Source organism: Aquarana catesbeiana, linkage group LG06 (genome assembly GCF_042186555.1).
Source record: "Aquarana catesbeiana isolate 2022-GZ linkage group LG06, ASM4218655v1, whole genome shotgun sequence".
In the NCBI taxonomy this organism is placed as follows: Eukaryota; Metazoa; Chordata; class Amphibia; order Anura; family Ranidae; genus Aquarana; species Aquarana catesbeiana.
In genome coordinates this window covers 16,194,884-16,218,414 of record NC_133329.1, presented here as the reverse complement: position 1 = coordinate 16,218,414, position 23,531 = coordinate 16,194,884, and the positions used below count along the sequence as shown (strand labels likewise).

Sequence of the window (23,531 nt, the reverse complement as noted above, 5' to 3'; positions counted from 1 at the left end):
GTGCTGTGCCCTGATGTACTGTGCCCTGTACCCTCATGTGTTGTGCCCTGTACGCTGATGTGCTGGGCTCTGTACCCTGATGTGCTGTGCCCTGATCTACTGTGACCTGTGCCCTGATGTGCTGTGCCCTGATGTGCTGTGCCCTGATTGTGCTCTGCCCTATACGCTGATGTGCTGGGCTCTATACCCTGATGTGTTGTGCCCTATACGCTGATGTGCTGGGCCCTGTAGCCTGATGTGGCCTGGTGTGCTGTACCCTGATGTGCTGTGCACTGGGCACTGGTGTACTGTGCCCTGATGTACCTTGTGCCCTGATGTGCCCTGTACCCTGATGTGGCCTAATGTGCTGTGCCCTGATATACCGTACCCTGATATGTTGTGCTCTGGGCCGGTCTGGATGAAGTCCAGGGCCACATTTTTGTCCCAGTCCAGCCCTGGACTAGACATGGAACTATGGCCTCATTTCTCACGCACAATCATCTCCCATATATTTATTGCAACGCGCTTGGCTATTGCCAGAAATTGGAAATCTCCCAATCCCCCATATAACATGGAAATACTGTATTTATTGGCGTATAAATACGTTTTATTGGCGTATAGTGCGTGCGTGTTATACGCCAATACTTCAATTTTAGCTGCCTCGGAGGGGACAGGGAAGGGGGCTGGACGAGCGCCATCAGATTATATACAGTGAGAAACTCCTGTTTACTTGGTGGCCTCTGTAATAGGAAGTCCCATCTCCTGGGCCACCATTGGACCACTGTTCTGTCTATCATAGGAGATTCTCACTGTATGTAATCTGTTGGCGCGTCCCGCCCCCCTCCCTGTCCCTTCTAGGCTGCAGATGGGCATCGATCAGGCTGCACTGATGGCAATGGTGAGGCTGCTGCATTGATGTGGACTGGTAAAGCTGCATAGATGGCAATGGTGAGGCTGCAGATGGGCACTGACCCTTATTTTGCTTTAAAGTTCCTTGTTTAAAATTTAAGTTTTTTTCCTGAAACTTCCCTCTTAAAATGAATGTGCGTGTTATACGCCGATAAATACGGTAACTGCCATCTTGAACAATCACTGTCTGATGGAATTTATGCACGCCAAAGCCTACTTACAACTTCCTAGATTCCAAAAGAACTGGGACCTTTGGCTCACACATCCTAAATGCATACCCCTTAATGAATGAACTTCCACTTAGCTAACTCCCAACTAGGGATGAGCTTCGAGTTCGAGTCGAACTCATGTTCGACTCGAACATCGGCTGTTCGCAAGTTCGCCGAACAGCGAACAATTTGGCGGAACACCCTTTAAAAGTCTATGGGAGAAATCAAAAGTGCTAATTTTAAAGGCTTATATTGATGGTATTGTCATAAAAAGTGTTTGGGGACCTGGGTCCTGCCCCAGGGGACATGGATCAATGCAAAAAAAGTTTTAAAAAGGGACGTTTTTTCGGGAGCAGTGATTTTAATAATGCTTAAAGTGAAACAATAAAAGTGTAATATCCCTTTAAATTTCGTACCTGGGGGGTGTCTATAGTATGCCTGTAAAGGGGCGCATGTTTCCCGTGTTTAGAACAGTCCGAGAGCAAAATGACATTTCAAAGGAAAAAAAGTCATTTAAACTACTCGCGGCTATTAATGAATTGCCGGTCCGACAATACACATAAAAGTTCATTGATAAAAATGGCATGGGAATTTAAAAAAAAAAAAAAAAAAAATGACGTGGGAGTCCCCCTAAATTCCATACCAGGCCCCTGAGGTCTGGTATGGATATTAAGGGGAACCCTGGCCAAAATGTAAAAAAAAATATGGCGTGGGCCCCCCCTCAAAATCTATACTAGACCCTTCAGGTCTGGTATGGATTTTAAGGGGAACCCCGCACCAAAATAAAAAAAAAACGCTGTGGGGTCCCCCCAAAACTCCAGACCCTTATCTGAGCAGGCAACCCTGGCCGGTGGTTGTGGGGGTCTGCGGGCGGGGGGATTATCAGAATCTGTAAGCCCCCTTTAACAAGGGGACCCCCAGATCCCGGCCCTCCCCCCTGTGTGAAATGGTAAGGGGGGTACAAAAGTACCCCTACCATTTCACTAAAAAACTGTCAAAAATGTTAAAAATTACAAGAGACAGTTTTTGACAATTCCTTTATTTAAATGCGTTCTTCTTCTTCTTCTTCTCCTAAATAATGGGGGGGGCACCCAGTGACCCCTCCCCATCTGACGCATGGGGACTTGACGGGACTTCCCTGTGGCATTCCCCATGACGCCATGGGGAAGTCCCGTCAAGTCACTGTGCGTCAGAGGGGGGCGGGGTCACTGGGTGCCCCCCCCATTATTTAAGAACCGTCAGAATAGGAGAAGCGTCACACAGCGGGAGCCTCCCTCCATGCCGTTATGGATGCGGTGTGGCCCGAGGAGAAGAAGGGAAGAAGACGCCGACGCCGCAGAGGAAGATGCCGGACGAGAACACCAGAGGAAGAACCAGAAGATGGAGGAAGAAACTGAAGGAAGATAGAAGAAAGAAGAAGCAATTAAATAAAAGAATTGTCAAAAACTGTCTCTTGTCATTTTTATCATTTTTGACAGTTATTTAGTGAAATGGTAGGGGTACTTTTTTACAAAAAAATATGTGTAAATACCGCGCTGTCAAAAGAAAACATAAGCAGCTGACACAAACAAGTGATCTATCTGTACCTGTGGAAAATAAAGTGAAAAATGGGAAAGTGCAGCGCTAAAAAGTATATAGTGATTATCTGTTGTTCCTGATATACAATGTAACAAAAATTAGTTTAACATAATTAAGCAGATGTTCAAAGTGACACACTTGTTGAGAGTAGAGTCCAAAGAGCGTCCACTTGAATATATGTATATCCAGTACAAAATAATGTAAAAAGGTGAGTCTATAAAACATCCGTTGGGGTGTATATATTAAACACCAAAAAAGTGTAGGGAAATGGTAGTATAGTGTTGATAGCAGATCCACCACCATATGAAGAAGTGGGGGGCTTACCAGAACAATTGGACACAGACGGGTACACACCCACTGTGCCCATTAGGCTTGTATAGATGGGGATCTCTGGAAATGTAGTAAAGATAACCAGGATATGAAAAAGTGTAGGGAAATAGTAGTGTAGTGTTGATAGCAGATCCACCACCGTATGAAGAAGTGGGGGGGGCTTACCAGAACAATTGGACACAGACAGGTGTACACCCACTGTGCCAATTAGGCTTGTATAGATGAGGATCTCTGGAAATGTAGTAAGGATGACCAGGATACTTGTAGGAGTTGTATATGGCAGAGGTAAATCCAGTCAGATATCCACAGCATATATAAAAAAGATGTGAGAGCACATTGCATGATACTGTATAAAAAGCTTTACAGCCCATTTATTAAAGGTAAAACACTCACATTTGTGAAGATAAAATACAGCGCTGAAAGTAGATAAAACCAGGCAGTGTAGGTGGTATCAGCAATCGGTTCAGACGCGTTTCGTCCTACTGGACATCCTCTGGGGTTTCATACCACTTTGCTCACTGCCCTGTATATATAATAAGTGACCCCCTTGTAAAATTATGGCTCCAATCGGTACTCGTGTGAATGAGACGCTACTTCTGGGTGGATGACAGATGGCGCCGGCCGCGTGCATTGCACGCCTCTCTGGAGGATCTAACGGAGCGCAAACATGCGTGTCACTATGACAACGGGACATATTATGCTTATAGTCCATACGTCCGCCAACGTCTACATGGAGCTGGGACGTAGCGCCAATCTGAGACGTAGTGACGTCAAGACGTTGCGTGCCGGACCTCGTTCTGGCTGCATAGTGGAACGCATCAAAACAAGGAAGTAATGGCGCTCCATGGTAACTATACGCTGCAGGCCTGAATATAGGACATTAAGCGAGAAAACGGAGAAGGAAAGAGTCTTATAATGGGATCACATTATATATATATATATATATATATATATATATATATAAAAATAAATAAAACTTTTTACTGGTGTGTGTGTGTGTGTGTGTGTGTGTATATATACTGTATATATATATATATATATATATATATCATCAGTATAAATATAAATTTAACTCTTGGTGGTATAACCATCCGATATATGGGTTATGTATAGATATGAAAAAAGCGGCGAAACAATAAGAATAACTAGAAAATGCATTTCCTGGGGAAAATGCGTGGGAATGCTGAATAGCTAAATTGCTAAAATGGCCGCCATCAAAACTGCCCCATCAGAATTGCCCCATCAAAATTGTCCCCATTAAAACTGCCCCATCATATTGCCACCATCAAAACTGCCCCATCAGAATTGCTCCATCAAAATTGTCCCATCATATTGCCACCATCAGAATTGCCCCATCAAAACTGCCCCATCATATTGCCACCATCAAAACTGCCCCATCAGAATTGCCCCATCATATTACCACCATCAAAACTGCCCCATCATATTGCCACCATCAAAACTGCCACCATCATATTGCCATCAAAACTGCCCCATCAGAATTGTCCCCATCAAAACTGCCCCATCATATTGCCACCATCAAAACTGCCCCATCAGAATTGCCCCATCAAAACTGCCCCATCATATTGCCACCATCAAAACTGCCCCCATCAAAACTGCCCCATTAGAATTGCCCCATCAAAAATTTCCCCATCAAAACTGCCCCATCATATTGCCCCCATCAAAACTGCCCCCATCAAAACTGCCCCATCAGAATTGCCCCATCAAAACTGCCCCATCATATTGCCACCATCAAAATTGCCCCATCAAAATTGCCCCATCAAAACTGCCCCATCAAAACTGCCCCGTCATATTGCCACCATCAAAACTGCCCCATCAGAATTGCCCCATCAAAACTGCCCCCATCATATGGCCACCATCAAAACTGCCCCCATCAAAACTGCCCCATCATATTGCCACCTTTAAAACTGCTCCATAAAAATTGTCCCCATCAAAACTGCCCCATCATATTGCCACCATCAAAACTGCCCCATCAGAATTGCCCCATCAAAACTGCCCCATCATATTGCCACCATCAAAACTGCCCCATCAGAATTACCCCATCAAAACTGCCCCATCATATTCCTCTATTATAAATCAGTACATGGTGTGTCTGTCCCCTCCCCCGGGCTCTGTAATCAGAGCTGAGATGCTCCAGCCACCTCCCCCCTGTGTATAACAGAAGCTTTGGTAACCATGGCAACAAAACAAACACAGTACACTCTGATTAATGGCTAAAATTTCCTGAAATTACCTCTAAACAAAAAGCTTTTTCTCAAAAACTGTAAAAGATATCAAACTGAAAAGATAAAGCCAGATAGCTGAATATTTTGTGAACATTTTAAAGTTTGTTTGGCGTCTGTAGGTGAAAGTATGAAGGAGCTGAAACTTTTGGGAGCGGAAGAAGAATTTAAGGATTTCAAGCATGCTCCTATTGACTTCAATGTTAAAAAAAGTGTTAAAAAGCTTAATATTTTAAAAAGTATAAATGGTAGAAAAAAAGTTGAAAAAGAGCACACCTCAGCTAAAAGAGACGAACATTTTAATAGTTGAATTGTTTCAATAGCTGAAAGTATGCAGAAGTTACGCAGAACCAAAAAAACGTACGGAATAAGAAGAAGAAGAAAAAGAAAAACTAGAAAATGCATTTCCTGGGGAAAATGCGTGGGAATGCTGAATTGCTAAAACGGCCCCCAGCAAAATTGCCCCCATCATATTGCCATCAAAACTGTCCCATCATATTGCCACCATCAAAACTGCCCCATCAGAATTGCCCCATCAAAACTGCACCATCATATTGCCACCATCAAAACTGCCCCATCATATTGCCACCATCAAAACTGCCCCATCATATTGCCACCATCAAAACTGCCCCATCAGAATTGCCCCATCAAAACTGCACCATCATATTGCCACCATCAAAACAGCCCCATCATATTGCCACCATCAAAACTGCCCCATCATATTGCCACCATTAAAACTGCCCCATCAGAATTACCCCATCAAAACTGCCCCATCATATTCCTCTATTATAAATCAGTACATGGTGTGTCTGTCCCCTCCCCCGGGCTCTGTAATCAGAGCTGAGATGCTCCAGCCACCTCCCCCCCTGTGTATAACAGAAGCTTTGGTAACCATGGCAACAAAACACACACAGTACACTCTGATTAATGGCTAAAATTTCTTGAAATGACCTCTAAACAAAAAGCTTTTTCTCCAAAACTGTAAAAGATATCAAACTGAAAAGATATAGCCAGATAGCTGAATATTTTGTGAACATTTTAAAGTTTGTTTGGTGTCTCTAGGTGAAAGTATGAAGGAGCTGAAACTTTTGGGAGCGGAAGAAAAATTTAAGGATTTCAAGCATGCTCCCATTGACTTCAATGTTAAAAAAGTGATAAAAAGCTTAATATTTTAAAAAGTATAAATGGTAGAAAAAAAGTTGAAAAAGAGCACACCTCAGCTAAAAGAGACAAACATTTTGATAGTTGAATGGTTTTAATAGCAGAAAGTATGCAGAAGTTACGCATTACCGAAAAACGTACGGAAGAATAAGAAAAATAAATAAAAAAACGAATAACAATAGTGGGACTGCTAAAGCAGTCCCACTAACTAGAAAATGCAGAAAATGCGTGGGAATGCTGAATTGCTAAAACGGCCCCCAGCAAAATTGCCCCCATCATATTGCCATCAAAACTGTCCCATCATATTGCCACCATCAAAACTGCCCCATCATATTGCCACCATCAAAACTGCCCCATCATATTGCCACCATCAAAACTGCCCCATCAGAATTACCCCATCAAAACTGCCCCATCATTTTCCTCTATTATAAATCAGTACATGGTGTGTCTGTCCCCTCCCCCGGGCTCTGTAATCAGAGCTGAGATGCTCCAGCCACCTCCCCCCTGTGTATAACAGAAGCTTTGGTAACCATGGCAACAAAACACACACAGTACACTCTGATTAATGGCTAAAATTTCTTGAAATGACCTCTAAACAAAAAGCTTTTTCTCAAAAACTGTAAAAGATATCAAACTGAAAAGATATAGCCAGATAGCTGAAAGTATGAAGGAGCTGAAACTTTTGGGAGCGGAAGAAAAATTTAAGGATTTCAAGCATGCTCCCATTGACTTCAATGTTAAAAAAGTGATAAAAAGCTTAATATTTTAAAAAGTATAAATGGTAGAAAAAAAGTTAAAAAAAAACACACCTCAGCTAAAAGAGACGAACATTTTGATAGTTGAATGGTTTTAATAGCTGAAAGTATGCAGAAGTTACGCATTACCGAAAAACGTACGGAATAATAATAAGAAAAACTAGAAAATGCATTTCCTGGGGAAAATGCGTGGGAATGCTGAATAGCTAAATTGCTAAAACGGCCGCCATCAAAACTGCCCCATCAGAATTGCCCCATCAAAATTGTCCCCATTAAAACTGCCCCATCATATTGCCACCATAAAAACTGCCCCATCAGAATTGCTCCATCAAAATTATCCCATCATATTGCCACCATCAGAATTTCCCCATCATATTGCCACCATCAAAACTGCCCCATCAGAATTGCCCCATCATATTACCACCATCAAAACTGCCCCATCATATTGCCACCATCAAAACTGCCCCCATCATATTGCCATCAAAACTGCCCCATTAGAATTGCCCCATCAAAATTGTCCCCATCAAAACTGCCCCATCAGAATTGCCCCATCAAAACTAAAAGTAATTTTTTTTTTCAAAAGTAATTTTTTTTTTCAAAAATGAATTTTTTTTTCAAAAATATATATATTTTTTTTTTTTTATTTTTTTTTTTTTCAAAAATATTTTTTTTTTTCAAAAATAATTTTTTTTTTTCAAAAAAATTTTTTTTTCAAAAATAATTTTTTTTTTCAAAAATAATTTTTTTTCAAAAATATATTTTTTTTTTCAAAAATAATTGCTGAATAGCTAAATTGCTAAAACGACCGCCATCAAAACTGCCCCATCATACTGCCACCTTTAAAACTGCTCCATAAAAATTGTCCCCATCAAAACTGCCCCATCATATTGCCACCATCAAAACTGCCCCATCAGAATTGCCCCATCAAAACTGCCCCATCATATTGCCACCATCAAAACTGCCCCATCAGAATTGCTCTATCAAAACTGCCCCATCATATTCCTCTATTATAAATCAGTACATGGTGTGTCTGTCCCCTCCCCCGGGCTCTGTAATCAGAGCTGAGATGCTCCAGCCACCTCCCCCCTGTGTATAACAGAAGCTTTGGTAACCATGGCAACAAAACAAACACAGCACACATAATAAATAAAATCGAATAACAATAGTGGGACTGCTAAAGCATTCCCACTAAAAAATAAACTAGAAAATGCATTTCCTGGGGAAAATGCGTGGGAATGCTGAATTGCTAAAACGGCCCCCAGCAAAATTGCCCCATCATATTGCCATCAAAACTGTCCCATCATATTGCCACCATCAAAACTGCCCCACCAGAATTGCCCCATCAAAACTGCACCATCATATTGCCACCATCAAAACTGCCCCATCAGAATTGCCCTATCAAAACAGCCCCATCATATTGCCACCATCAAAACTGCCCCATCATATTGCCACCATCAAAACTGCCCCATCAGAATTACCCCATCAAAACTGCCCCATCATATTCCTCTATTATAAATCAGTACATGGTGTGTCTGTCCCCTCCCCCGGGCTCTGTAATCAAAGCTGAGATGCTCCAGCCACCTCCCCCCTGTGTATAACAGAAGCTTTGGTAACCATGGCAACAAAACAAACACAGTACACTCTGATTAATGGCTAAAATTTCCTGAAATGACCTCTAAACAAAAAGCTTTTTCTCAAAAACTGTAAAAGATATCAAACTGAAAAGATATAGCCAGATAGCTGAATATTTTGTGAACATTTTAAAGTTTGTTTGGTGTCTCTAGGTGAAAGTATGAAGGAGCTGAAACTTTTGGGAGCGGAAGAAAAATTTAAGGATTTCAAGCATGCTCCCATTGACTTCAATGTTAAAAAAAGTGATAAAAAGCTTAATATTTTAAAAAGTATAAATGGTAGAAAAAAAGTTGAAAAAGAGCACACCTCAGCTAAAAGAGACGAACATTTTGATAGTTGAATGGTTTTAATAGCTGAAAGTATGCAGAAGTTACGCATTACCGAAAAACGTACGGAATAATAATAAGAAAAATAAATAAAACTAGAAAATGCATTTCCTGGGAAAAATGTGTGGGAATGCTGAATTGCTAAAACGGCCCCCAGCAAAATTGCCCCCATCATATTGCCATCAAAACTGTCCCATCATATTGCCACCATCAAAACTGCCCCATCAGAATTGCCCCATCAAAACTGCACCATCATATTGCCACCATCAAAACTGCCCCATCAAAAAATATTTTTTTTTTTCAAAAATATTTTTTTTTTCAAAAATATTTTTTTTTCAAAAATAATTTTTTTTTCAAAAATATTTTTTTTTTTCAAAAAAAATTTTTTTCAAAAATTTTTTTTTTCAAAAATGATTTTTTTTTTTTTCAAAAATAATTTTTTTTTTTCAAAAATAATTTTTTTTTTCAAAAATATTTTTTTTTTTTCAAAAATATTTTTTTTTTCAAAAATGATTTTTTTTTTTTTTCAAAAAAATTTTTTTTTTTTAAATAATTTTTTTTTTCAAAAATATTTTTTTTTTTTTTTTAAATATTTTTTTTTTTTTTCAAAAATATATTTTTTTTTTCAAAAATAATTGCTGAATAGCTAAATTGCTAAAATGACCGCCATCAAAACTGCCCCATCATAATTGCCCCATCAAAACTGCCCCATCATAATTGCCCCATCAAAACTGCCCCATCATATTCCTCTATTATAAATCAGTACATGGTGTGTCTGTCCCCTCCCCCGGGCTCTGTAATCAGAGCTGAGATGCTCCAGCCACCTCCCCCCTGTGTATAACAGAAGCTTTGGTAACCATGGCAACAAAACAAACACAGTACACTCTGATTAATAGCTAAATTTCCTGAAATGACCTCTAAACAAAAAGCTTTTTCTCAAAAACTGTAAAAGATATCAAACTGAAAAGATATAGCCAGATAGCTGAATATTTTGTGAACATTTTAAAGTTTGTTTGGTGTCTCTAGGTGAAAGTACGAAGGAGCTGAAACTTTTGGGAGCGGAAGAAGAATTTAAGGATTTCAAGCATGCTCCCATTGACTTCAATGTTAAAAAAAAGTGTTAAAAAGCTTAATATTTTAAAAAGTATAAATGGTAGAAAAAAAGTTGAAAAAGAGCACACCTCAGCTAAAAGAGACGAACATTTTAATAGTTGAATGGTTTTAATAGCTGAAAGTATGCAGAAATTACGCAGAACCAAAAAACGTACGGAATAAGAAGAAAAATAAATAAAAAAACGAATAACAATAGTGGGACTGCTAAAGCATTCCCACTAATAAATAAAATCGAATAACAATAGTGGGACTGCTAAAGCATTCCCACTAAATAGCCACAGTTTCACGTGGGGGTCTGAAGTTGCCCAGCTCAATCTATAGCATGTATAACCAATATTTATCTCAATCTAAGCATATATAGAAATAATTAAAGTAATAACTTATACATAACTCAATCTAGTATATATCATCTCTTGGTAAGGGAAGGGAACTTAATAGCGTAAAAAGGAGTAAGGCAGTACAAATATCTAAAATTGATTAATGAAGGCGTTAATGTCCCACTCGACATTGAGCCCCAATGGCGAGTGGGACTGGATCTTGTATATCCAATATGTTTCTAATTGAGATACGCCCCGAGTGGAAGCACCTCCTCGCCAAGGGGGGACGTATCGGTCAATAATGAGAAATTGTGATCCAGAGGGATCTCGGTTGTGGTACTGTCTATAGTTTCTGGGGACAGTGTGTTTAGTGTCTCCCCCTAAAATTTTTGCTACATGTTCACCAACCCAGGTGGAAAACGTCCTAGTGATGCGACCCACATAATGCTTTCCGCACGGGCAGGTGATAAGATAGACCACATTTTTAGTTGCACAAGTACAGAACGTCTTGATCGGATATGTTTTATTAGTTACGTTAGACTTAAATTCTAATGTTTTATGTCTACCACTAATATTGTAGTGACACACCGTGCATTTCTTACATGGGAAGTATCCTATTAGTTCATGAAAAAAGGATTGGCGTTTGGGGGATCAATAATGTTTGGAGCGATCCTGCCCTGTAGTGAGGGGGCCCCTCTGTAGATGACCTTAGGTCTTTCAGGTAACATGTTTCCCAATATGCGGTCATTTCTCAATATCCCCCAGTGACGTTCCATGTTGTTTTTAATATCTTTATGTTGAGAAGAGAAAGAAGTCAGCATGGTGTATTTGTAAAAATCATTGGGGGAATGAGAGGTTTTGGGGATCAATAATGATCTCCTGTCTATTTGTGTGGCATATTGTATTTCTAGTTCCAGAGTGGCTGCATCATATCCCTTGTCTATGAATTTTTGTTTTAAGGGTAGAGCTTGCGATTGGAATGCCTCAATGGTAGTGCAATTCCTCCTCAGCCTTAAGAACTGGCTGCGGGGGACTGATTTAATCCATGATCTGTGATGGCAGCTGTCGGTAGGTATGAAACTATTGCGATTAGTTGATTTGAAATGAGTCTTAATTAAACTGGCGTGAATTAATCTCTATGTCCAAGTCTAAAAAATGAACCTTAACTGGACTGTATTCAAGAGTCAAGGAAATTCCCCTGTCATTGCTGTTAAGCATAGAGAAGAATTCTTCAAGTGATTCGGCCCATCCCATAGGAGGAGGATGTCGTCTATGTATCTGGCCCAGAACACCAAACGGGGTCGGTGCTCAGAGTAGACGACATCCTCCTCCCATTTGGCCATAAAAAGATTCGCGAGGCTGGGGGCAAATTTTGCCCCCATTGCTACGCCTTTGTGCTGTAAATAAAATTTATTATCAAACCAAAAATAGTTGTGTGTTGTTGCGAACTCCAATAATTCAATAATATACTGTCTTTGAATGTCGGTAAGTGATAAGTCACCCTGTAAAAAGTATGTGACTGCTTCCAAACCTAAACTATGTGGGATACACGTATAAAGGGATGCTACGTCAGCAGTAGCAAGTAGATAGTCTCCTTTTAAAGAAATGCCTTCTAACTTTCTGATGGTATCTGTAGTGTCTTTGAGGTATGATGGAGTTTTTTTTAACTAGTGGCTGTAAGTAAAAATCCACATAGTGACCTATACGTGATGTTAACGAGTTTATACCACTTATTATAGGTCTCCCTGGTGGGGGCAGGGGATCCTTATGGATTTTTGGTAGGTGGTAGATAATTGGAATTCTGGGCGCCGTGGGTATTAAATAAGCCTTCTCTTTTTTGTTAAGTATTTGTCCATCAAATCCCTTCCTTACCAATTTGGTTAAATCTTGTTTGTATCCATTTGTAGGGTTTGAAGGTAACTTTACATAGGTATCGTGATCACTCAGGATTCTATGCATTTCTGTGATGTAATCAATCTACTTTTGTACCCCCTTACCATTTCACACAGGGGGGGGAGGGCCAGGATCTGGGGGTCCCCTTGTTAAAGGGGGCTTCCAGATTTCCGATAAGCCCCCTGCCCGCAGACCCCCACAACCACTGACCAGGGTTGTGGGGATGAGGCCCTTGTCCTCATCAACATGGGGACAAGGTGTTTTGGGGGGCTACCCCAAAGCTCCCTCCCAATGTTGAGGGCATGTGGCCTGGTACTGTTCAGGAGGGGGGGCGCTCTCTCATCCCCCCTCTTTTCCTGCGGCCTGCCAGGTTGCGTGCTCGGATAAGGGTCTGGTATGGATTTTTAGGGGGACCCCACGCCATTTTTTTTTTATTTTGGCGCAGGGTTCCCCTTAAAATCCATACCAGACCTGAAGGGCCTGGTATGGAATTTAGGGGGACCCCCACGTCTTTTTTTTTTTTTAAATTTTGGTTCAGGGTTCCCCTGTGGGGAATTCCCATGCTGTTTTTATCAATGAACTTTTATGTGTATTGTCGGACCGGCAATGCATTAATAGGCGTGAGTAGTTTTAAATGACTTTTTTTCCTTTGAAATGTCATTTTGCTGTCAGACTGTTCTAAACACGGGAAACATGCACCCCTTTATAGGCATACTATAGACAGCTCCCAGGTACGAAATTTAAAGGGATATTACACTTTTATTGTTTCACTTTAAGCATTATTAAAATCACTGCTCCCGAAAAAGCAGCCGTTTTTAAAACTTTTTTTTGCATTGATCCATGTCCCCTGGGGCAGGACCCAGGTCCTCAAATACTTTTTATGACAATAACTTGCATATAAGCCTTTAAAATTAGCACTTTTGATTATTCATGTTCGAGTCCCATAGACTTTAACGGTGTTCGCGTGTTCGAACAAATTTTTTGCCTGTTCGCATGTTCTGGTATGAACAGAACAGGGGGGTGTTCGGCTCATCCCTACTCCCAACCCTAGGTAGACCCTCCATTAATGTAATGACTTGATCACTACCTGTATACCTGTACGTTATTCATTGTTTGCTTTGTAACCTGTTACCTATGTAAAATCCTCAATAAACTTGAGTTACAAAAAAAAAAAAAAACTTACTAAATAATATATACTTTTCCCTCAAACTAAAGACACATTAAAGCATGCACATAAGTGTTAAGGGGTATTTTTTATTCATTTACATGGATAAAAATTGTGTTCTTCTTCTACTCTTCTCCAGTGTCAGAAAACAAAAATCAGCAGAAGAAAAGCAAAATATGAAAATATTTATGGAAAACTGCAGAAAAATGACAGGTAACATTTTCCTGTATAAAGACCTCATGTTGGTGATATGATTCCATTACTCTTGTCCTTTAACTGCCATTCATTCTACTAACCTTACCCCCACCCCACCTGTCCCATCAAAAGGGGGAGATACAGTGGGGGAGGAGCAGCGGTGCAGCTGTCTCCTCAGATGCGGCCAGCGGCTGGGAGGCTCTGGAAGAGACCGAGGGATGGCAGAGGACAGCAAGCGCGGGCTACCAGTGGATATGTGAGTGCAGGTGGGCACAGCAGGGTGGCCAGTGGCAGGGTCAAGCATGAGACGGTGGTCCGCAGAGCTGCAGGGATCCACAGCCTCCAGGCCCGCTTTGCCAGGGGGGCTGCTGATGCCAAGGCTGCCGGCTCCGGAGGTGCGGTTGGCAGGAGAAGTCTCAGTCCTGAAGAGGAAGAACACCAGGATCGCACGCCAGCGGGGGGAAACAGGAGCAATGGCTGTGGGGGACATGCCCGGTCAGCCTGGTAAGTCTGTCTCTGTTTCACATGTTATTTAAATGAGGCACTGTGCAGGTTATGGGGGTCCACGGTGACAGGGGTAGCGTTGTGGGGGGGTTGGCCCGTGGGTGCCAGGCAGTCCGCCTGTCACCCCCTGGACAGCTGGGCAACTGCAATGGGGGGTTGCGGGATCTGGTCCAACGCTTCAATGCAACAAGGGGGCCCCCAACAGGTGGCGCCGTGGGTTGGTGTGAGTAAGGAGAAGGCTGGGGGATGGGGAGGTCCCCGCAACGCTGGCGGACCTCTCCGCCGCCACGTCGGGTGTAGTGACAGTGAGTATGGCGGCTGGAGAAAAAGGAGAGGACAAGGGGGGCTGCTGCCAGGTAAGAATTGAGAATGCTGCTAAGTGGGAAGTTTACGTTTGTTTCGAGTGCCAATTGGGGCACCTGAAGCAGTAGGTACGGGACGAGATTTGTAAGGGTGAGTATGGGGAGAGATTCTCATTAGGGGTTAGGGTCAAGCCTGTTGAATCAAAGAAGAAAGGACCGTCTATCCAGCAGACATTAGTGATTTGGCTGCAGATGCTCGCTCTCATGACTAGCGTCATAGGTGAGAAAAACCCAGAGCATTGCTCGGCACTGTTTTGGTATAGGTATGCACTAGGTGAGGCACATAGGGTGTATGGGGGACCGTGTGGATGCGGTAGGTTGAGCAGTTCGGGCGGCGTAGGGCGGTTCGACCATAGCTTCGGTGGGATCGAAAACACATCAGCCTTTGGATGCGATTTATGTATTTGCCGTGGGCCCTGAATCAGTTTCTTCGGGGGGGGAGGACGCCTGCCTCTGGACTGCCGGCAGGAAAGCAGTGGGGAGTGTGCTGGCAATTTAACAAGGGCTCCTGTGAGTTGGGGGGGGGTTCTGCAGTTTTAAGCACGAGTGCTTTGGATGCAGAGTCAATTATCCCCCTGTCACGTTGTTTTTAAAAGTGAAGCATGCTGGGGAGTTTGCTAGCAAGAGGGGCAATTTTGGAGAAGGTTGGAAGGATGCAGCCTTTCCTAAATGGGTACACGGTTAGGGCAGCTGCTAGGAGGTTTGGCCTCGGGGTTCTTTTGGAGGTTTATAAAACCGTGTTCATTGACTGAGGTACCGACTATTACGCAGAATTTGCGGTCCGCTTGACAGAATCCGGGGGGGTTTCGGATAAATGGGAAAAAGAAGTGGCGCTGGGGTGCATGGGGGGGGCATTTAAGGTTAAGCCATTGGGGGTTCGGTAGCTCCCCGCTGGGGGGGGTACCTGAGCATGAACCAAAGTTTTGACTTACTAACCACCTCTCATTTTCCAAAGGGGGGGTCTGTTATCAATTTCATAGACCCCGAAGCTTGTACGGTGTCGTGCAAAAAAAAAAATTTACACTGCTGTCGGGTGGGTAAGGCGCTATGGACTAGGGGCACTTGCTTCCAGTGCACCCAGACAGTTTTCGGCTGTTGGTGTGCTGATGGCAGGATGAGTTTTTTGGGGATCAATGTCTGCCCATGGGTTGCTACATTTACTGCGCCATGTTAAAATGTCCAGTTCATTGTTGGAATGGGTGGTTAGGGATGTGTCTGGCCTGGATTCCGTCAGCCACTATTTCGATGATTTTCCGGGTATGGGGCCTCCTTCCTCTAATGTGTGTGCGATTCTTGTCCACATGGCAGCGCATTAGGGTAAGTTTTGGCGTCTGCTGGCATCAGATAAGACCGAGGGCCCGACTACGGTACTCGGTTTTCTAGGCATCGTTATTGACTATGGAGACAGGGAGGGTCGGCTGCTGAGGGGCAAGGTAGAGTGGCTCTCAGGCTTGGATCAGGGGGAGGATGGGGCAGAGCGAGGTATGGCTCCGGATGTTTTTTTTTTTTTTTTCTCTATTTTTTTTTTTTGCCACATTCAGATCACCTTTTTCGGGGGTCTTAAATCAACTTTTCAGTTCATTTTCGTTTAGACACAGACCCACCCAAGTCTCGTCATTGTGGCTATTGCTATATCCAATAGGAAGAAAAAAAAAAGGCAGGACCGGAAATACAAACATAGTATAGAAAATCAAAATGCCAAATCATACCTCCCCTATTTATATACTTAAACCATATCCCTATTTCTAAAATTTTTCTCCCCCCCCCTTTTTTTTTTTTTTCTTTTCCCCCTTTTTTTCTTCATTTCCCTCCCCCTTCCCTCCCCATCCCCTCCCCAGGTCCTCCCCATCCCCTCCCCAGGTCCTCCCCATCCCTCTTCTCCAACCCTCTTCTCCAAGGTCTGTTTTCGTTTATTCTCCTCCTTTAGTCTTAGGCTTTATATTCTTTAGCATAGCTCCATGTTTTTTTGAATTTTTTCCAGCGATCCCACCTGCCCCTATTTATGCTTCCTATTTCCTTGAGCCTGCTCCCTAGTATCTCCATATTACAAGTCTCCTCTACAGCATCATACCACTGCCATGTCTCGGGGGGCTCTCTCCTCTGCCAATTCCTCGGTATCGTTTTTTTTGCCGCATTCAGTAGCTGCGGTACCAGTGACTGTTTATAATTTTTTGGATCACCTGCCCCCCCGTGGAACAGAACCACCCAAGGGTCATCTTCGACTTCTATCCCCGTGATCTCTTTAATTAACCCTAGTATTTTACACCAAAATTTTTTAATTTTGGGACAGTTCCACCATAGGTGTCCCATTGTACCGACTTCTTGACATCCTCTCCAACAACTGGCTGGCCCTTTCTGGAATCTACTGGTTATCTCCGGGGTAAGATAACTTCTACTAATACATTTGTAGTTCATTTCTTCTGTTCGGGTATCTAATGCCGAAAAAGCTATCATTTTCAAAATTCTTTTAATTGTGACTAAATCTTTCTTAGTGCCTAGATCTCTCTCCCATTTTGCAATGAATGGCGGTATCTCCAATTTTTCTGAGGTCATCAAAATTTTGTATATTTGAGATATTATATTCCTTGATATTCCCCTATCACACAACCTCTCGAAGTCTGTCAGTTGTTCCCCCGACCTAATCGGGTGAGGTAACGTGCTGATAAAGTGACTTAATTGGAGATAGCGCCATTTCTCTAATCCCCGTGGTTCCTTTCCGTGTGTGAATTGTTGAAGTGGTATAATTTTTCCTTCTTTTATAACTTCTCTTAATTGTGATTTCCCCCAAAGTGCTTCTTTTCCTTTAGTGTTCTCCATACCTGGAGTGAAAAAATTATTGTCTATAAGTGTAATCAGTGGTGAGTTATATTCCCCATTTACTTTCTTATATACCCCATCCCATATTCTAAGAACATTTCGTGTTATGACATGTGTGCTTTTATCTAAAAATCTGCAGTGTGGGGGATTCCAAATTATAATACCTAATTGTGCGTTGCTAATATTTTCCTCTATTTCCACCCATTTTTTTGATTCATTCTTCTTTGCCCATTCGGTCACCCTTGATAATACTACCGCTTTGTAATAGGTCTGTATGTTGGGGACTGTCAGACCGCCATCCCTTTTCTTTTGTTTCAGCGTCTGGAAGGAGACTCTAGGTCTTTTATTTGCCCAAACGAAAGTCATAATTATTTTTCTTAATTTCCTCAAGTAATATTGGGGGAGTGGGACTGGTAACATCTGGAAATAATACATAATTTTAGGTAATACTACCATTTTAATGACGTTGATACGCCCTATCCAAGAGAGGGCCTTACCGGAGAGTCTCTTACAATCTAGTCTGACAGCGTCAAGTAGAGGCATATAGTTGATAGTAAATATCTTTTGAGTTGAATTGGATAGCTTAATGCCTAGGTATTTTAGTTCCTTGGTCCATTTAAAACCAAATTCTTGTTTCAATATAGCTTCCTCTGTCCTCCTTATATTTATGTTTAATATTTCTGATTTTTTCATATTTATTTGAAAATTAGATACCTCACCGTACTTCTTCACTGTTTTAACTAGGTTGGGCATAGTGGAGATCGGATCTGTTACATAGAACAGCACATCGTCTGCAAACGCTGCGACTTTGTGCTCCTCCTCCCCCACTTTCACTCCTCTTATATTAGGATCTCTTCGTATTGTTGCCAAAAGGGGTTCCATAGCTAAAACAAAAAGCAGCGGAGACAGGGGGCACCCCTGTCTCGTGCCATTTTCCATTTCAAATGGATGAGACGTTGTCCCATTAATTTTTACTACAGCAGTTGGATGATGGTATAGAGTTTTAATTCTCCGGATCATTTTGGGTCCCAGTCCCATGGTCTCCAGGGTCTGGAACATGAACCCCCAGTCTACTCTGTCAAATGCCTTTTCGGCGTCGATTGACAGAAGTAGTCCTGGGGGTCCGCTCTCCTTTATTTTCCCCAACAAGAGAAGAGTCCTAATTCCATTGTCCCTCCCCTCCCTATTAGGGACAAAGCCTACTTGGTCTGGGTTCACTAATTTATTCATGAATTCCTTTACTCTCTCTGCCAACACTTTAGCATAAAGCTTTGTGTCATTGTTCAGCAGAGAGATTGGGCAATAACTCGAACATAGTGATTTCTCTTTACCCTCTTTCAATATAATTGTAATAGATGCTTTTAATGCCTCTCTACTCATTTCAAAACTGTCCCCTAGACCATTCATGTAGCAGCAGAGCCTAGGTATTAATATTTCTTTGAATGTTTTGTAATATGATATTGTTAGGCCGTCCGGGCCAGGGCTTTTCCCAGATGCCGTTGCTGCTAACGCTTTCCTTATTTCTTCTTCTGAAATTGGTTTTTCTAATATTTCTTTTTCTTCTTCCGAAATCTTAGGGAGCGCTGCCTTTTTTAGGAAGTTGTTATATCTTGATCTCCTGTTTTCTAAAGAGGTATCTTGTTTGGGTACTGAGTATAGGTCTTTATAGTAATTTTTAAAGGTCTCTGCTATCTTCCTGGTTGAATATTCCATATGCCCCTCTTTGGTCTGAATTTTTCCTATGAAATTTCTGGTTTTTTCCTTTTGTACCATATTGGCTAACTGTTTAATGGGTTTATTACCCCATCTAAATCTCTCCCACACTGTTTTATTAAATGTCACCCTTGACTCCTGCTCCATCATGGTTTTTAATTCCGTTCTTTTGGTAATCATCTGCTGATGTATCTCTTGGGGTAGATGGCCCGCTTGTTTTTTATGTTTTTGTTCTAGCCCCGTAAGGTCAGCCCTTAGTTTTTGGATTCTGAGCCGTCTATCCTTTTTCTTCCTCGTCCCCATTTCAATCAGGACCCCTCTAATGTAGGCCTTGTGGGCCTCCCATAGTGAAGCTCCCGAGATTTCCCCTGTGTCGTTTACCTCAAAATAGTTCTCTAGTTCTCTACTGATTCTACTGACACCCTCCTCCTCCTTTATCAACTCCTCATTCAACCTCCACTGAGCTCTGTTATGCTGGTTTCTACTCGTTGCCACTTCTATGGTCATGGGTGCGTGGTCTGAGTATGTTATATTTCCAATCCTAGTCTCCACTACCCTATCAATCCCCCGATGCTCGATCAATCCCCAGTCAATCCGGGAGTATGACCCGTGCACAGGGGAGTAAAACGTATAATCCCTTTTGGTTGGGTGTTGAATCCTCCAAATATCCACCAATTGGTAGAGGAGAGTTTTTGCTTTAACTCTTTCAAGTAGTTACAATTCCTCCCCTGCGTTCGGGCCATGCTATCCAGCTCAGGGTTCAAGCAGAGATTGAAATCCCCCATTACTATCAGGTGTCCTCTCGTGAACTCCATTATTTTCCTCAAAATATTTGTCAAGTACTTAATCTGGTTCTTATTTGGGGCATAGATGTTGACTAATGTATATTCCTCTTCATTTAATCTGCCTCTGAGGCCCAGGTATCTACCTTCCGGGTCGATTAACCTTTCCTCCAGCACAAACCTTATTTTCTTTGAAAAACCAATGGCTACTCCCCGTGCCCTATTAGTGATGGTATCTCCTTGGTACCAGACTGGGTATTCGTTTGAGGATAATCTAAGTCTCGATTGCAGTAAGATATGTGTCTCCTGCAGGAATACCACGTCTGGGCCCAATGATTTTAATTCTTGGAAGATATTTATCCTTTTCTTGGAATTGTTTAAGCCTTTGACATTATATGTCGTAAATTTTATTGTAGTAATGATCCTTTTTCTCTTCTCCTTAATTCTCCCTTTACCTTAGACCTTGGAGAGTTTTCTTTCTTTCTTAATTTTGGGCTTGGATAGGGCCTTCCCCCTCGACTCCCCCTCCCTCTCCCACCTCCTCCCCCCATCCCCAACCCCCCGCCTCCCCCCCCACCATCTCTTCCCTCTCCCTCCCCCACCCCCTTGGTCCCATCGGGATCCCTATACCAGTGAGGGTCACTTATATTGTGGCTCCCCATTGGTTTCCTTCTCTGAAGGTGGAACTCTAGGTGTGCCAACCCTCCAGTCAGTATTTTCTTAAAGACTGGGTACACTAGGCTACTACTGACGGGTCTCCCTCCCTAGTATTATGGGCTTAATTTTGATCCTCGCCCGCCTCCTCCCTCCTCAGTTCCCCCCCCCCCAACTCCGCCACCCTCTCCCCTAGCCCACACTCATTTCTAACCAACGTTCCACGGACCAGTCCAATCTCGGGGGTACTTGCATGTCCAGTTTCTCACAGAACTCCTCTAATTCCCCCAGGAATCTTAATCTTGCGGATCTCCCCTCTTTACTGCCTATCAGACAGGCTGGGAATCCCCATGTATATTTTATGTTATGATTTTTCATTTGCTCCAGTAGGGGTTTCAGATGTCGCCTTCTCGCCAGTGTACTATTGGCCAGGTCCGCAAATACTAGGATTTTTGCTTCTTCATATTGCAGTGGGGGATGTCCCTTCAGTTTAACCCATATTTTTTCCTTGTCCTCGTAATGCCTGAACCTTACAATAATATCACGGCTTCTTTCTGCCCGCCTAGTGTCTAACCTGCCCACTCTATGGACCCGCTCTATTTTTGGGGAGGTTTCTCCTTCCAGCTCTAGAAGTGGGTTGAAAATAGTCGCCACAGTCCTCCTCAGGTCTTCCCCCCTGTTTTCTGGGACCCCTCGGATTCTCAAATTCTGTCTGCGGTCTCTATTTTCTTGATCTTCCATCCTGTAGCATATTTTTATCTGGTTTTGTTGGGATGTTTTAAGTTGTTCTTTTAGTTCAGAGATCACCCGCTCTTGTTTATCTAATTTGTCTTCTGCGCCTTCTACTCTAGTTAGGAGGCTCCCTAGATCTGACCTTAGCATATTGATCTCCGCTTTGATCTCGGCTTTTATTGATGTCTCTAAGGTTTTAAGCATTTCTGCCAATTCGTTTTTTGAGGGTAGGTGTAGGTCCTGTCTATGTTCATCTAACCTGGATGCTTCCAAGGTGTTGTCAACTAATAAATCCTCCCTTGAGTGGTCAGGGGTCTGCTCTTCCCTCGCATTGGATCCCTTCTTCTTTTTGTCCGCCATACTTGATTTTTGAGTCTCCTGGTGGGCGCCCCCGGGACTCCCCCCTTTGGCCAAGTATTGCTTTATTGAGCTTCCAGTTGCGTTCCCTTGTTGGTTATCTTTTGGAGTTTTGGGTGGACCCCCTTTCCCAGTCTTAGATGCGTTCCGGCTCATACTACCTTCCGGTAGCCCCTTTTTAGTTGGCTATCAATCAAAAATGCCGATTGCTGCCCAACGGGGGGGGTGGGGGGGGGTAGGTCCTCTGTCTATTTGTCCAAGGTTTTAGATGTCAAGTTGGGGTTAAGCTGGTAAGTCATAGATAAGTATGGGGTGATAAGTTAGGCGTGTGGCGTCAGCCTCTCGGATCCACAGTGTCTAGAGACTATCCCCCTATCGGCTTCCCGATGTGTAGACAATCCCAAGCTTCTACTGCACAATACTCCATAATTTTCCTGGGTGTTTACCCGGCTCTAATTACCTCACCTCTCAAGGTCTACCAATCCTGCTTCCGCCGTGTTGGAATGTGTTCTCGTGTGTTGCTAAGTCCTATGGAGTATATATTCGTATGTTGGAGTCTTATTTGTGCTTTTATCTATGTTTCCGCCTTCCATCCCTTATGGGGTGTAGGTATCGCAGGTATCACATTCTATATATTAGAAAAAAAGGAAAAACGTTTGTCCTTAGTGCTATATTCAGCAACCAGTTGTAATGTCTCACAACTCCCCTGCCGTGTACCTTGCAACCTGTTCGAGTAAGAGGTTTCGAGTCCTGAATGTTCAGATATGTCTTTACCATTAATTTTAAGGCGCTTACAAGCAGTTCAGCACAAAAAAAAAAAAAAAAGGTACAAAACAAGGGGGTCAGTGGGCTCCCCAGCTCTCCACCGTTACTTCAGCCTTGCATGTATGGCCAATGTCCCCCTAGATCATCCTTTCTGCAGGATCTCTCGCTTCTCATTCATGTGTCAGCCCTTCTTAACACATTCCTAATTCACTCTTACCTTGGTACTTGGCTGGTTTTGTATAGCTCTTACCCCCCTCTTTGGCCTGTTGTCCTCCTCTTCCAATCCTTCAAGGCAGCAGTCCGGGATGCAATTCCCGTGATGTGTCAGGGCTTCATGTCTCTCACCTCACGCCGCTCACAGCGGCTTCTCGTGTTCGTCTTGACTCTTGCGTCGGGAACGCTTAGTGCAGGGGGGAGGCGTGCCTGGAGACGGGAGCTCCGAGCGGACATCCGAGAGCGTTGCGGCGTTCGATCTCCTCCGCTCGCAGTAAGCGGACCCGGGGCTTCTCCAGTACTTATCTTATCTCTCAGGCGGCGGCTTAGTTTAACGTGGGGGGCCGCTTTCTCTCATCCTCGTATCGGTTTCCTCTGTCTGCGCTTCCCGGGATATAGTAGGAGAGCCCGCCAGGACGCCTGTAGGCTGACACACCTCCCTCTCCTCCCTTCCCGTCTGACGTCTCACGTCATCTCCTGCTGGCCTGGCTCCGGATGTTAATCTTTGTAGGCAAGTTTAAGTCGCCTGTCGAATTAATTTCATGGGTAGGGTTTGTCTGCCGATGACTGTCGGCGGCTACTGCTGGGGGGGTTTTCCGTGCCCTGACCCACGCCATAAAACAGGTCAGAGAGCTTAAGGGGGATTTGAGAGTTTGGCACACATTTTGGGGACGGACAACGGGCGATCTCGTTGGATGGCAGTGAGTAATTTTTGAGTAATTTTGGTTAAGAGTTGGTCACGGAGGCGGCAGGGTCTATGGGTTATGGAGAGTTATGGCAAGGGCAATGGAGTGCAGAACCTTGACCTAGATCCTGGGTGAAGGCGGGGT

The 23,531-nt window shown here is 43.1% G+C and overlaps 1 protein-coding gene across 1 annotated transcript in view; it reads left to right on the top strand.

The window, feature by feature from the left end:
• The window catches only part of LOC141148184 (uncharacterized), a 78,356-nt gene that overhangs the window by 43,289 nt on the left and 11,536 nt on the right, over nt 1-23,531 (top strand). The window contains exon 3 of the mRNA XM_073635382.1: nt 13,747-13,820. Within this exon, the coding sequence (XP_073491483.1) occupies nt 13,747-13,820 (74 nt within the window). The remainder of the gene's footprint in view (nt 1-13,746; nt 13,821-23,531) is intronic.